At 40.7% G+C, this 13,578-nt stretch overlaps 5 protein-coding genes across 5 annotated transcripts; 2 read left to right on the forward strand and 3 right to left on the reverse strand.

The window, feature by feature from the left end:
• Nucleotides 1–734: 734 nt before the first annotated feature.
• On the reverse strand, nt 735–2,396 carry SAMD00019534_064010 (hypothetical protein; the record flags this gene model as incomplete). Its single annotated transcript, XM_012898221.1, has 3 exons — nt 735–1,968; nt 2,050–2,213; nt 2,292–2,396. The coding sequence occupies 3 exons, from the start codon at nt 2,394–2,396 to the stop codon at nt 735–737; spliced, it is 1,503 nt and encodes a 500-aa protein (XP_012753675.1).
• Nucleotides 2,397–2,667: 271 nt separating this feature from the next.
• SAMD00019534_064020 (hypothetical protein) lies at nt 2,668–5,421 on the reverse strand (the record flags this gene model as incomplete). Its single annotated transcript, XM_012898222.1, has 5 exons — nt 2,668–3,505; nt 3,588–3,743; nt 3,826–4,376; nt 4,485–4,958; nt 5,050–5,421. The coding sequence occupies 5 exons, from the start codon at nt 5,419–5,421 to the stop codon at nt 2,668–2,670; spliced, it is 2,391 nt and encodes a 796-aa protein (XP_012753676.1).
• Nucleotides 5,422–6,658: 1,237 nt separating this feature from the next.
• SAMD00019534_064030 (hypothetical protein) lies at nt 6,659–7,846 on the forward strand (the record flags this gene model as incomplete). The annotated part of the gene is made up of 5 exons (XM_012898223.1): nt 6,659–6,721; nt 6,811–6,929; nt 7,000–7,136; nt 7,216–7,405; nt 7,489–7,846. The coding sequence occupies 5 exons, from the start codon at nt 6,659–6,661 to the stop codon at nt 7,844–7,846; spliced, it is 867 nt and encodes a 288-aa protein (XP_012753677.1).
• Nucleotides 7,847–7,936: 90 nt separating this feature from the next.
• On the reverse strand, nt 7,937–8,308 carry SAMD00019534_064040 (hypothetical protein; the record flags this gene model as incomplete). The annotated part of the gene is made up of 1 exon (XM_012898224.1): nt 7,937–8,308. A coding segment is annotated over one exon (372 nt), but the record flags the coding sequence as incomplete, so codon positions are not given.
• Nucleotides 8,309–9,859: 1,551 nt separating this feature from the next.
• On the forward strand, nt 9,860–12,327 carry SAMD00019534_064050 (hypothetical protein; the record flags this gene model as incomplete). The annotated part of the gene is made up of 4 exons (XM_012898225.1): nt 9,860–10,599; nt 10,697–10,896; nt 10,967–11,832; nt 11,899–12,327. The coding sequence occupies 4 exons, from the start codon at nt 9,860–9,862 to the stop codon at nt 12,325–12,327; spliced, it is 2,235 nt and encodes a 744-aa protein (XP_012753679.1).
• Between the last annotated feature and the right edge of the window lie 1,251 nt (nt 12,328–13,578).

The raw sequence follows: 13,578 nt of genomic DNA on the forward strand, positions 1-13,578 counted from the left end.
AGATATATAATAACAATGCGGTGCGTGTTATTATAGATTGATTGATTGATTGATATTGATGGATTGATTTATTATAACAAGGCAGGATAGGATTGGATACAACATCCAGTCCACACACACCCCTCTGGCGAAGGGTGTGGCGGTAGAAGGAAAGAGATGAGCTGGAAACACAATACGGATAATGGAGTGTGAGTGTGTGAGTGAGTGAGTGTTAGTGATGGTGGTGAATGATGTTGATGATGATGATGATGATGTGGATGTGTAGATGTAGATGTCTCAGAGACAGATATAAAGTGCTTACTTGACTAATCGATGTTCGTTCTCTGTTTTGAAACAATGTTTACAAACGTCAACTCTCCACAGTTGAGGATCAAAGCGTATACAGTTGTTCATTAGAAAGTGATTGAGTGAGGTGGTATGAGAGATATTTGAGTTCGATGGATGATGATGATTATTATTACTTTTAGTGTCTAGGCATAGGGACCAAACTAATCAACAAAACGATCACCTCACTCCACAAACCTCATTTTGATCAAATAAAACAACAGTCTGATATGATTCGCTTTTCAATGAATGGAGGACTTCACGTTGATGTATGACCAGTCGCACCCCTCCACACACTCGCACACCCACATACTCGCGAAACCAAGTCCTTTCAAAGTCCAATGATGAAAGACTGATTGGTGCATTATCATTATAATATATATTATTGGGGGGTCACACGTCAATGATTACTACTTCTTCATCAGGGATTCTAACAACGGCAGAAGGTACTTCCACAGCTTCTTGGCAATGATTGGCCAGCCAATGAGGAAGAAGAGCAATGCCATAATGTTGAACCAGAGCGTCAGCCTGGAGGACTCGTTGACATTCCTCAGTTTGTTCTCCAACTCGCCCACCTTGGATTCCCACTCTTTCTGCTTCTCCTGGGTGCGCAACTCCTCGTCCTGTTGCTGCTTGACCAGCTCTTCCAGCTTGGTGATGTATGCGTTGAGTTCATTGGTGGCGTTGTGTGTCGTCGTAGTTGTCGTTGTGAATACCTCATTGGCACCATTGTATTGGTGTTGGTACTGTCGCTGCTGTGGTTGCTGGCCATTGGGCGTCGTCAGTGCAGATGATCGCGATGTCTGCATCTGGGAGAAGGCCGTCTCGAGACCGAGCAGTCGTGTGTGGTTCACCTCTATCACGCACTTCATTGAACTGAGCTCGTTGGTGAGCGCCACCATGTAGTTCTTGATATCGCTGTTGCCTGCGGCCAGGCCATTGTTTGTCCACACCTCGTTCGAGTCAAAGAACTGTTCGTCTGAGCTTCTGTCCTCCTCGTCATCTGAAATATAGTCATCGTCATGTATCGATGGTGGGCCGGAGAAGTCTGACAACTCCTCCTCGGCGTCCTCATCCTCATCATGAGTTTGTAGTTGTTGTTGTTGTTGTGGATTGTACAATTGCATCTGTTGCTGTTGCTGATTCTGTCTGTGATGTTGTTGATGAACTTGATTGTTTGTCGTTGATGTAGTTGATGTTGTCGATGTTGTAGGATGTCGCTCAACGACATCAACGTCCAAGTCATCTTCATCATAGAACTCAACTGGTCGCTTGTCCTGTCTGTGATTGATATGATGTGCTCCATGACCATTGTTCCTGACATGATGTCCCATTGATGGCGCCGCTGGCTTGACAGGAGTGGGCGGTGCCGATCGCTTCAACATCTCTGACTGCTCATACTCCTCGACCTGTGACCTAACAAGATTGAGCCAGTGTTTAAAAGATGCCTCTGTAGTGTCGTGTACCCAACCCTCGAGGGCACTTCTAAACATTGATCCCGAGTAATTGTTCTTCACATCAATCACAACCTTGCATCCAGGGGATCTATTTGTCGATGGTGTAACATTCCATTCAGACTCTGATGTAAATGACTTTCCAATTGAGCTTCCTTCAAAGTAAGTCTCTGATGTTACTTTTAGTACACTATGTTTGATTGTGATTGATGTGTGAGTGACATTGATCGATTGATTGATTGATTGATCGAGTGATCCAACAACAACATACCTATCCTTCATTGTATAATACTGCAACTCTCTGACTTTTGCCTTATCTCCAACTAACTTCTTGATCATTGGATTATTTGATATAAATGAACAGAACATGATCTCGCGAGTGTATCGCCCATCAGTCATTGGTGTCCATAGCTTGACCTCAATAGTTGTATCTCCCTATATTCATTCATTCGTTCAGTGTAAGCATTGACTGTATTCGTTCAATCATTCATTCATTCAATCATTCAATCATACTCTTGTTGAGTGATAACGCTGTTTGAAACCAGGACTTTCAAAGAAGAATGTAAAGAATGTCTCTACAGATATGTTGAACTCTTCTTCCAAATGCAGTAGTTTCATCTTTTATCTCTTTGACCTGTATCTATATTCACTTGTATATAATATATTACTTGTATCTTTATATATATATTACTTGTATAACTACTTGAACAACACAGAGATTGAATGTTTGTGCAAGCTCACGATGACCTGTCCACAACAACTGCGCCAACTTCAAAAACTCACAAATTGGAAGTTGTCAGTTTGACCCAAAAAGTCAATCAGACGATAAGATGGGATGGGAAACGAATGTATTTGTTTGAATGAATAAATGAATGATATGATATGATAACTATATCCACTCAGGGGCGGAATGTGATGGCTTGGGCTGACTTGGTAATTGTTGTTGTTGTTGTGGTGGCGGTTGAATGTTTTGCGGATTGCGCAACAATTGTTGTGGCTGTGGCTGATGCTGGACGGTAGGAGGTGGGATCACTCTACCCAAGTGATCGACATGTCCACCACCACCTCCACCTCCATTGTTGTCAAGAGCTTGCTTAAACTGTTGGTTAAAATGTCTGTCTGGAGCGTGTTGCTGACCCATGACCATTTGTTGTTGTTGTTGTTGATGAGGCCTTGTGCCACCACCGACTGGCGAGTTACCTGGAGGCTTGGCGTATGGATGTGATTGCTGTCTCACTGGACTTGGATTGTTGCTATTGCTGTTCTGGGGGAATGATCCTTGATGGCCCTGTTGGTAGTTGGATGGTAACTGGACATTCCTTAGTGATGCGTCGTATCCAGGTTGTTGTTGATGCTGTTGGTTGTAATGTCCACCACCACCTCCACCACCATTGTTGTTATAGTTGTTATGAGATCTGTTGTTGTTATAGTTGTTATGTGGCCTATTGTTGTTGTCACCACCTCTTTGTTGATGTTGGTTGTTGTTGTTGCCATAAGGTTGATATTGTGGATGATAGTTCTGTCTGTTGTTGTTGTAGTGTCCACCACGTCCACCTCTATTATTATTATAACCACCTTGTCTCTGATGCATGTTGTCCGGTCTGTTTGGAATGTCCCATTCCCTCAGACACTTATTGACCATATCCTTCTGATCGCAAACATAATAGTACTGATCTTCAATGGCCTTGGTGAGGAATCCAAATGCCTCAATCTGGTTCAAACATTGTCTAGTCGAAGAGTGAGTGAGGTGTCAGTGGACCAGTCCATTGGATCATCTTGGCTAATTGATTGATTGATTGATTGACCTACATGTTTGACTTGTCCATGATGTAATCCTTGAACTTATCGTCATCAATGTCCACGATCTTCAAGATGTTCTCTCCAGCGTTCAATCGATCATTGATATCAAACATGTAAGAGTTGATCTCTGGCTTGCGTACCAACAAGTTCTTGGCAATCACGTATCTATCGAGGGTGTGATCAAGTGAGTGAATGGAATGATACATGTGATCACCTGATCAGTCATGGACCACCATCAGGTACGTACCTCTCAGAGTTCAATGGTCTGCTGGTATAGGGCTTGCAGATGGCGAATGATTCAAAGTGCTGGTAGACAAAGTAGAGCAGACCCACGGTGAAAGGATTGAATGTGTCAAAGATCTTGCAGACAAAGTTGCCACCATAGGCCAATGTCTCAAACATCATGAGGAACTGACAGAGGATCAGATGTCCTAGTAGTGTCTCCTGTTGAAGCTCCACACCCTCTGTGCTGACACCACCATCGGCCATGAACAGGTGCACACCGCCACCCGTCTCCTTCTCCACCAGCGCCGAGAAGTGTCTGATGTTGGCACTCTTGAGCACGTCACCTGTCTGGTCCTCTCCATAGTTCACCTGGAAGTTGATCTTGTCGCGCAGGTCCAGACCAGAGTCTGGCGAGAACTTGTCCAATTGCCAGTCGCAATCGCCCTTTAGAGTGAAGCCGAATCCCTTCACCACATTCTTCTGATCGTCCGGCTTCTTTCCCTTTCCAACTGTCCTGTACAGTACATACTCTGTGAATCCACCAGGTCCTGCGCATACATCAGCAAAGTGGAACTGATATGATTGATTGATTGATTGAGTGAGTGAGTGAGTGAGTGAGTGAGTGAGTGAGTGAGTGAGTGAGTGAGTGAGGTTGTCATCCTGCCGCGGCTGCCAACATACCTTTGTTTGTCCCGACGGAGTCTTGGTCAGGTCTGCAAGTATGTCTAGATTGGCCATCTTTACTGCTGCTCTGTTCTGGAAGATGGCACCTCTAATCAGCTCGTATGGGTTGGCTCTTGTACGTGCCCTCCTGAATATACGATCGTCAAGATCGTTGAGCTTGTTCTTCTCAGTCTCCAACTCATCGATCAGTTCTTGTGAACAGAAATCACCTCGCTTGGCCTGCTCACCAGGCTTGCCAATCAATAGCTGTTGTCGCAGTCTGTCCACCGTCATCAAAGCGAGCTTGCCAGAGTCAGACCTGATCCAATCGAGCTCCATCTTGTGTGGGAAGTCCCTCATCTCTGACTCATGCTTCTGTTGCTTGAACGGCTTGGGCAGTACAAACTCATGTCCAAGGCCTCCTCTATCGTGCTTTGCATTCTTTATCGCATCGTCCTGTCCCTTGAACACACTCCTATCCTTTGATTGTAGCTGTATGTTGTTGTGTATACGTGCGTCAGACTCTGGGCCTTCGATTGATTGATTGATTGATCGATCAATGTGAAGTGGTTATTAAGCTTACAAGTGCATCTTTGTCTGATTGGTAACTATAACTTGAGATAAACTGTGCGAATGGTGATGGACCCTTGTTGACACTGTTGTTGCTGACGATGTTGTTGATGTTGCTGACATTGTTGTTGGGTACTACTGGTGCTCTGTTGCTGGGGATGTTGTTTGAGCTTGTAGGTATGTCAGATGAGGAGAGGATGGTCGTGGTCTCCTCAGTGTCATCGTCAAAGGTCTCAGTCTTGGCTTGACTGAATGATGGAGCAGGTGCCGCCCTCTTCTTTGTAGCAGCACTAGTTGGCATTAGGGGTACATATTCGTTGTTTGGCCTGCCCTGCTCAACAGGAGGAGGACGAGTATGTTGTTGTTGAGTTATCTGTTCAGACATTATAAATTAGATATAATGATTGATTGAAATTACTCAGTTTGTAATTACTGTTGTACTTTTTGATGTCAGAGATCTTGTTTGATTTCGGAAGTTCCGGTCCTTTGAAGTACTCAAAATATTCCTCCCCTTCCGGGAATTGAACCCGGGCCTTTCGCGTGACAGGCGAAAATCCTCACCACTAGACCAAAGGGGAATTGATTTCCCAATACCCATTTTTTAACTTTTGTAGTAACAAAATTTGGATTTTTTTTTAACTTAGAGTTATAATAGTTAACTAAAGATTAATCTTTAGTTGAATTAGAATATCAAGTTTGGTGGATGAGTTTCATTAAATTTTAAACTGCAAACTCTTATTTATAAGAAATGCCCATTTGGTCAATCAAAATATTGACTTGCTACCTTTTCATTTTGTCATTGATTGATTGACTTGTCATGTAACCAAAGTCAATTAAATTATTGACCTCTCTATTATGAGATGAACAGGATAATACTTATTTAAGGAGTGATCCTTGAGATGAAGGATAGAACAAACCTAACTGATATAAACATAATAATCTATTTCTTAAGCAATGAATTCTTCAATTTTCCAAAGATTATTTAGAATACCAAGAGGTACCAGGTCAATACTAGGTAACCTGGAATTCTTTTCCAAGAATAATAAGAATCAAAATAGAGTAAGTAGAAATTATAAACAGGATTAATACAATATTTATTAACTTTATAGTTACAGGGACATCAAGGAACAAATATTAATGGAAGTAGTAGATTGGTAACAGGTGGTGCCATGATGTCAGCTGCTGGGATTATCTTAAGTACAAAGGAACAAAGACGGTTGGAAAAGATGTTGATTCAATATCAAAAGATATTTGACAACTCTTTGTTCAACAAGATGCTCAAGAAATTTGGTAGACTACTCTATGACCTTGTACCAACCACCATCATTCTACTTTCTACTTTCCTAACATGTATGGAAAGTGTCCTCCTATTGACTCTATAACTATAATCATCATTCATGTAAATAAACTTTAACATTGATCAAGGGTTGTTCAGTGAACATCACTCTCTCAATTAAATGATTTTCAGACAACAATGTTTCACAAGTCATTTCGAATCAAACTGATCACTTTTAATTATATTAATACAGATACTACCTCAACAACAACACAAGATGATAAGAGGTATGAGTAATCGAACTACATTACTATCAGTTGGTATAGTACTGTTGTTAGTATGCCAGATGACCAATGCTCTAAGATCAGGTGATCTAGTTAGATTGTCAAAGAAGAGTATACATGATATGGTATGTTGATCCTGACAACATCATCATCAACAACAACAACAAAAACGTATGATAATAATATGTCTAACGGGATCAACAACAATAAATAGAAAGCAACTGATTGGACTGATGTCAAGGCCAAGTACTCACCAAGGTTCAAGATTGACAAGACAATCACATTGGCATCATTGACCTCTGTTAATCTAACTAAACACTCATTATATAAGATGTATGTAACAGAGACATTAACGTCTATAATCAACCAAGTTGGTCTAACATACTTATCACCTGTCATGTAGACAGTTTGCCTTCTTTGACAAGTTCCCAACGACATGGATCACTGTAGCAAATGGCAATGGTACATTCTTGAATCACATCGAGTTCACATTCCTTTATTCAAACGACAAGATTGTTGATGTCAAGTATATACTAGATTGTAAGTTATGATGGATGGGATGCTAGCAAGAGTACAAAGATACAAGTTGGGTTACTAACATACACACTTACATGTATAGACAATGATGAAGAAGAACATCATGGAGTCAAACCAGAACATTTTTATCTAATATACAAATGGCAACAGATAAAGGACAAGGATATCACAATGGGACTGTTCGTCCTGTTCTTCACTGGAATTGCTCTCAGTGGCTTCATCTTCACTTACAATGCCATGAGGTTCCAGTTTGAGTTTGGTTCATCATCAAAGTGAGTAGTGGCCTGGCGAGGACAGACAGGCCAGGACACGAGACGACTTGGACTGACCATCACCATCACTACCATGAATACAGGAAACGAAAGCAACAACAACAATTACCAACAACATTCAATCAAGGATATCAATCAAATAACTCATGGAAGACAATGTCACCAGCATCGTCATCACCATCATTGTCCTCAACAACAGCAACATCAAATGTATATAACAACAACAACAACAACACAGAACAAGTGGTGCACTCTGATGGCAATCAATCACCTGGTCTCAATATTAGAAGCAGTATCAGTGGCGATCACTTTGGTTTCGAGACTGTGTCACTGGCAGAGGTAGAGTCACCGCCTCATCAGCTACATCATCGACAGCATGACTCTCCACCTGCTGCCGGTACATCTCAACCCTACACAAATACAAGCAACAAGGACGATTGATCGTTTGACTGATCGATTGATAAGATATTTACAAGATACTCGGATGTTTATTCGGTTGATTGTGATGAGATGGCCACCTCATCATCAGGCGATTGGCTCGATTTGGCTGTCAAACAGTTGACTGTAGTGATCCAGACAGGATAGACGCGGACTGACATCCTGCTTCTTGGGGAATATGCCGACGATGAATACTTTGTTTGCTCGCACTACGATACATCCTTTGGTATCGCTGTGTCCAAACACCTTGGACTTGTCCTTGACGTAGATGTTGTAGTTCTCGCCCATCAACTTGATCGACTCGAACTTCTTTTGCTTCTTATAATTGTTCAACATTGTCTCGACCTCGCCAGGCTCTGGCAACTTGTTGTACGCTACCAACTTGCCATCCAAACCAACTACCAACACATTGGCAAACAATTCATTTCCAAGGAATTCCTTTATAATTGATTTACTCATTATGTATTATTATGATATAAATTTATATGTTTGATGTATGTAAGTGATTGATTGATCGATGTGATTGAATGATGTGTGATTGAATGGAGTATGATCACATGATGTCGAGATGTGATTGAACTTTGGATTGAAGAATATATATTCATTCAATATTAACTGCCAGCCAAGAAAACCAAGCCATTCTAAGCTATGCCCTTGTTTGGGCCCACCTCGACTGGCTGCTGGTATGGTCAACATCATCAACACCTACATCACAGCCAACACGGCCAACACAACCAACACAACCAACACAACCAACACAACCAAACACACAATCATCATTGCCCGTAGTTATAACCAAATAAAGTGAGTGTGATTGAGTGATGGGAAGAAGGTGTGAGATAGTGCACGAGTGAGTGAGTTAGAGTGACAATGGAAACACAAGTAAGATGATCGGTATGCATACCACCTTTCTACACAGGGTACACCACACTCATATGATCATGAATATTGCCATCTGATTGTGTGTGAATAGATCTGTTCAATGGGTGTGGTGTCGATTCAACAACTTGGTTTATGGGCAAACCATCAATCATCGTCATAGATTGTGAAAAGGCATCATAAATTGAAATCTATGAATGATTGATTGATTGATTTAATGTTGGTAATATATTATAATTTGTAGTAAACATTTGTTATTCTTCTTGTATAATAAATTATGATCAGAAGTTTGTTTGTAAAGTTTACAAAACTATTAATAGATTGAAAATGGGAGACAGGTTTTTTTTCAAACTTTTGAAGGAAGTTCCAGGACATTGATGTTATTTATTTTGGAATGATTCCAATAAGGTTTAAAATAATAATAATAATAATAATAATAATAATGGATTAATAATATATCCCATTATATTTGACAATTATCTGATTACTGTGTATGATAGACATAATAATGAGTATTATGTGATAGGTGGGGTGTGTGGTAACGATGTTCTTATTCTCGCAATCCACTGAAACAATGCTTTCACTCGTTTTTTAATCATTATTTCGTCTTGAGACATTTTATAGTTAGCTTAAACATTATTATTGTTAATCTAGACAGATAGACATACATACATATATACATTTAAACGAGACTCTAGAGAATATAAACTTAAGAAGATTGAGTGTTATAAAGCAAACCATTATATATATATTATTTATATAAGATAGGATAAGCAGACAGACAGCATCATCGTGTCTGAAACAGTGTGACAAGCTTGTTGTTGTGTTGTCATTGTTAATGTTGTATTTAATTATAGCAACAAACAATCAATCAAACAATCAATCATTCATTCACACTGCTCTACTCAAAGGCAGTGTCAGTGTGTCATTCACAACACAATGATACATCATAATCATAAACATAAACATCATAATAAGCAACAGCATCAACAACAACAATCATCCAAACAAGAACAACAACAACAACATAAAGAACAACAACGATCAAAAAAGAGGAAAGCATCATCAAAAGAATGTATCGATGATGATGAACTTATAACAGGAAAGGAGTTCCCCTTCTATGTCCCAATATCAGAGATGATCAAAGATGAGCAAGAACAACTAAAACGACAAGAACAACTCAAGTTACAACAACAACAACAGCAACAACAACAGCAGCAACAACAGCAACAACAGCAACAGCAGCAGTTCGCGGCGGCGGACTCTAAGCAGATGCCAGAGCAACAGCAACAGCAACAACAACAACAACAATATATATTTGGACAAGATAATAGACCCATCGTTAATAATGAGTCTGATTATAGTAGTGGTAGCGGCGGAGGATCGTATTACACAACTCCTGTAAATACGCCCAACAAACGTCTGGCGTCAAGTCTGCCAACGACTCCATTGCGTCAACATCGTTCACCACAACAACAACAACTTATAGATAGGTCACCGCCGTTTCCATTCGGTCATCACAACAATAATAATATATATACTCAATCAATAGCATCATGTCCACACTCACCATCATCCGCCGCATCAACATCTGACGACTCAAACAACAACCTTATCAACAACTTAAACAACTTAAACAATGTAGCCACTTGCAAAAGAGTGTACTCGATCGATCCCAACCCAACATACATCAACAACAACAACAACAACGACAATAGCGCCATACCCGTAGCCTTCCCAAGTGGCATCAGCGGCATAAACACCAGCAACACTAACCTGAAACGATACGTCAATGCATACGCCAAGCTCATCCAACTCACCTACAACCAGCCAAGCAGGGAGCACATGATCACAAAGAAGAACTTCTCAATCGGAGGGTATGTTTGCGAATGATTGATTGAATGATTGATTGAATGATTGATTGAATGATTGATTGATCGACCCGAGCGAGACTAACAACCAATCAAACAACAGCAAGAAGAGCGATGACTTGGAGATCAATGATACATTTCGCAAGAGTTATGCGGTCATTTCGTTTCACAGTCCAGGAGTGATGTCTATTAGACCCGTCGACTTTGGGTCAACAGCCGTCAACAATCATATCGTATTCGAGCAGACCCTTCTTACCACTGGCGATCAGATCAAGATCAGGGAGTGCACATTCGTCTTTCAATGTATGAATCACGCGGTGACTCTGGCAATCAATCAATCAATCATACTGACCAATCCATCATGATACAATAGTGCTTAGCCAATCATCAGTAAGCGATATTAGTACGGAGAAGATTATAGAGTATAGGAAGCCATCATCGTCGAGTTCCAAAAGGTCTGGCAGTCGTTCAAAACATTCGTCAAGACGACACTCACACAACAACAGCAGTGATACAAGTAGTTGTAGCAGTAGTGGACATTCAGATTACTGCAGAGATGATGGCATTGGTAGTAGTGTGCCGACAACTGGCGAAACGACAACGACAACTACAACAACGACATCAGCATCCGCAATCAACTCTAATTCGACACCGACATCAACATCGACTACACCAGCCACTCAATCACCAATACCATCACCATCAATAGCAATGACAACCTCTGCCAAGACAACAACAACACCATCGTTGGCACAGATGCTGCAAGATCCAACTCCACAGCCAACAACGCCATCAGTACATACTTCACAACCACCTTCACCTTCACCATCTCCATCTCCTTCAATCAATCAACATCGACAACAACAACAACAACAACAACATGACGAACAATCAACAACGACAAAGACAACAACACAGACACAGAGTAGCGAAACAATTGATCATGTGATGGCATCATCTGATGATGCACCAGAAACCGACAACACTGAATCACAGACCGATGGATCATCACGCTTGTTGGACGGTCTGAGTTTCTACCTGGTACAACCATTGGACAAAGATCTGAGAACGATCATCTTGAACAATGGCGGATCAATCATAGACTCCATGGAGGAAGACAATGATACATACTACATTGTCTCAGATGGTCTGGTATTCTCCTCCTCAATCCCCACATGTTACCAGAGGAAGAGACGCACAGCTTTGAGATCATCATGGGTCACAGAGTCCATTCACAAAGTAAGTTATCTTGTTGGCCGTCCATTACATAGATTGCTAACAATATAAACCAATCATATACAACAGAAGGAACTACTGCCAACCGATAACTATATATTCAAAGTGGTCAGACTCAAACTCTCAAGCATTAAGATATCAGTAATACCTTTGATGGAGATGGAGACCAGCAATAACAACAACAGCCAACAAAAACAACATAGATCACTAGCGGAGTATTATCATCGCGAGCTTCATTTCCATGGTGCCAACACGATTGATTTTGGATCGCGACACATCGAGAAACCTACCTACTACTTATCAATCGATGGCAACACGTCTGAACAGTATATGGACCTACTTCGACAATATGGAATCACCAATGAGAATGTTCTGACCCTTCAATGGTTTAGAGCATGTCTGGAGCAACAGAAGAATATCAATCCTCTCTCCGACCCAACCTATTATTTATTCAAGAAGGAGGGTGGCAGAAGAGGTGGCTTCATTAAACCAAAGTGATACTATCTCCATCAACCAGATCATTATTCCAGACACATGGATGCAACTCCGATGAGTGAATTGGTCCTGGCAATTATGTGTTATTATTACAATTTATGTCTAATGGGTTGGACGAGGCGGAGGAGGAGGTGGAGACGTAATCATCATATGTTTGTTTGTCTCTAATTGTGTTTAATGATCATTGATCAATGTTATCAGTTCGATGACCATTGCTATCAGTGGTACGTATGGTGCAAGAGGTGGATACATTCTCATCACAGGCAATGCTTTGTTCAATCCATTGATGATCTTATGTCTATTCTTCTTGATTAGTTTCCAAATGTCCAATGTCAATGCTGCAGCACGATCTTGGAACTTCTTATCGTTACTCAGACTTTGTTGTTGTAATTGTAGTTGAGCTTGTTGTGATTGTTGTGGGACATTGAATGAGTATGGTGGACTGCCAGGTGTATAGTTATAAGGTGACATCATGTTTGGACTACTATAGTTGACTTGTTGAATAGCATTATTCATAGTCTGTCGAGTACTTTGTTCGAGGAGTAGTTGATCAAGCTCACATATCTTATCACGATGTTGATTGAGCATTGATTGCATCTGCTCCAATTGTTCAATGAGTTCCATCACAACTTCGTTATCATTGTTAACTACGGGTGCAGGACACAATAGATCCTGAGCTCTTTCAACAGTGTCCACTTTGCTTGTTGAAGGACAAAAGATTGAGTCACAAGTAATAAGATGTTGCCAAAGTATATGTCTTGATGCTTCCCTCATTTGTGCACTGATTGATTGATAACCATTATCCAATCCACAACACAATGGTAAGTTATTGACAAACAGTACCCTGTTACATTCATTTGCAATGTCGCTCTATGTTTGATTGATTAATCGAATGAGTAGTGAGTTGGATAGATTCCAGAGTGTTGATATCTGTATAAACATGCATACTATTATTGGGTCATTCTTGATGGATTGATGTTCAGCCAGCACTCTGTCATTGTCCATGAAGAAGTATGAGTTGGTACGTACGATTGTAGTGTACTTTGCAATGTTAGGTGACAATAAGGTGGTCAACAGGTTGAATGCCTGTATCTCCAAGTCTGTTATCCGATTGTTGATTACGAATAGCACTTGATGTATTCCACCATTATCATTGATCAGTTTGTTACAGGCAATATTCAAGTCATTGATGATGTCCTCATTGGACATGCCAGTACTGCCAAGACCACATGAATCAACTATATTCAAACTAAT

This window comes from Acytostelium subglobosum (assembly GCF_000787575.1).
Source record: "Acytostelium subglobosum LB1 DNA, scaffold: scaffold12, whole genome shotgun sequence".
Classification (NCBI taxonomy): domain Eukaryota; phylum Evosea; class Eumycetozoa; order Acytosteliales; family Acytosteliaceae; genus Acytostelium; species Acytostelium subglobosum.